Source organism: Mus caroli, chromosome 6, assembly GCF_900094665.2.
Source record: "Mus caroli chromosome 6, CAROLI_EIJ_v1.1, whole genome shotgun sequence".
NCBI lineage: Eukaryota > Metazoa > Chordata > Mammalia > Rodentia > Muridae > Mus > Mus caroli.
The window spans coordinates 116054613-116055596 of record NC_034575.1 but is presented as its reverse complement, the minus strand read 5'-3'; the positions used below and the strand labels follow the sequence as shown (position 1 = coordinate 116055596).

Here is a 984-nt window from a genome sequence, read left to right as displayed (position 1 = left end):
GGCCTGAGTAATCTCTTCTCTTCACGGACAGCATTCAGGCCAGTTACCCGGTGGCTTGGGTTGACGACAGAGGGATGGTGAGAAGAAGGTGTACACTTGGCCTTCTGTGTCCGTGAAGTCTGCATCATAGGTCCTGTCCATGGCAGGGGAAATACCACTTTGTACTGAATCTGTTCANACTCTTAAGCATTGCAGTACAGTAACTGTTCACTCTATACAGCAGGTCACACTGTCTTAAGTCATCTGAAGAGCGCTTAAAGTCGGCAGGAGGATTCCCATGTGTCATGCATATGTACATGCGTCACAGGGTTGATATCTGAGAGGATCAGAGATTTCTTCTCCTAGGGCTCCACAGTTCAGTACTAACAGACAGACTAGCCAGTCTCCGGGGGTCATTGCCCCTCGAGCCAGGGGGGGCTGCAGCCAGAGTCACTGTTCTTTTTTTTTGAGCCCGGGGGGCCGCAGCCAGAGTCACTGTTCTTTTTGTTTTTTCTCATGGACTCTTCTAGGAAGCCAAAGGAGCCCTGCAGGATGGCCCCACTGCAGATGCAAATGGACTGGCCAGCATTGCCGCCAGCTCAGCCGAGAGAAGTCCAGGTAGCCTCACTTCCTTGTTTGGCTGGGTGGTGCGTCACTCTCTTGGTCTCTGTGACAAGGCCAAGGGGGTGAGCCAGCACCTACAAACCAACATCTCTTCAATTGGGCACCAAGTAGCCCAAAACCCCCTGGACTCATTTTTCATGTGTCAGCTGCTGGCGTTCGGGGTCCCCTTCCTCTATGGCCTGTCAGAGGTGCTGGTGCAGATCGGAGGGGAGTTTCACTGGCAGACTGTGAGCCAGTGACGGTGCTGTCTGGTAAGTGGGTTACNCCACAACCCACAAGACACACCGAGGTGCTTGTCGCAGACCCTACAGGTAAATAGGAACCCAAAAGAGCTGCTATGTCCTTGACCCCGGGGAGAGCCCAGCGTGATAAGCCTCTGTG

General features: G+C 53.5%; 1 protein-coding gene across 1 annotated transcript in view; it reads left to right on the top strand.

Annotated features, from left to right (window-relative positions):
- The window catches only part of Mical3 (microtubule associated monooxygenase, calponin and LIM domain containing 3), a 143693-nt gene that overhangs the window by 77703 nt on the left and 65006 nt on the right, over positions 1-984 (top strand). The window contains exon 23 of the mRNA XM_029478254.1: positions 510-597. Within this exon, the coding sequence (XP_029334114.1) occupies positions 510-597 (88 nt within the window). The remainder of the gene's footprint in view (positions 1-509; positions 598-984) is intronic.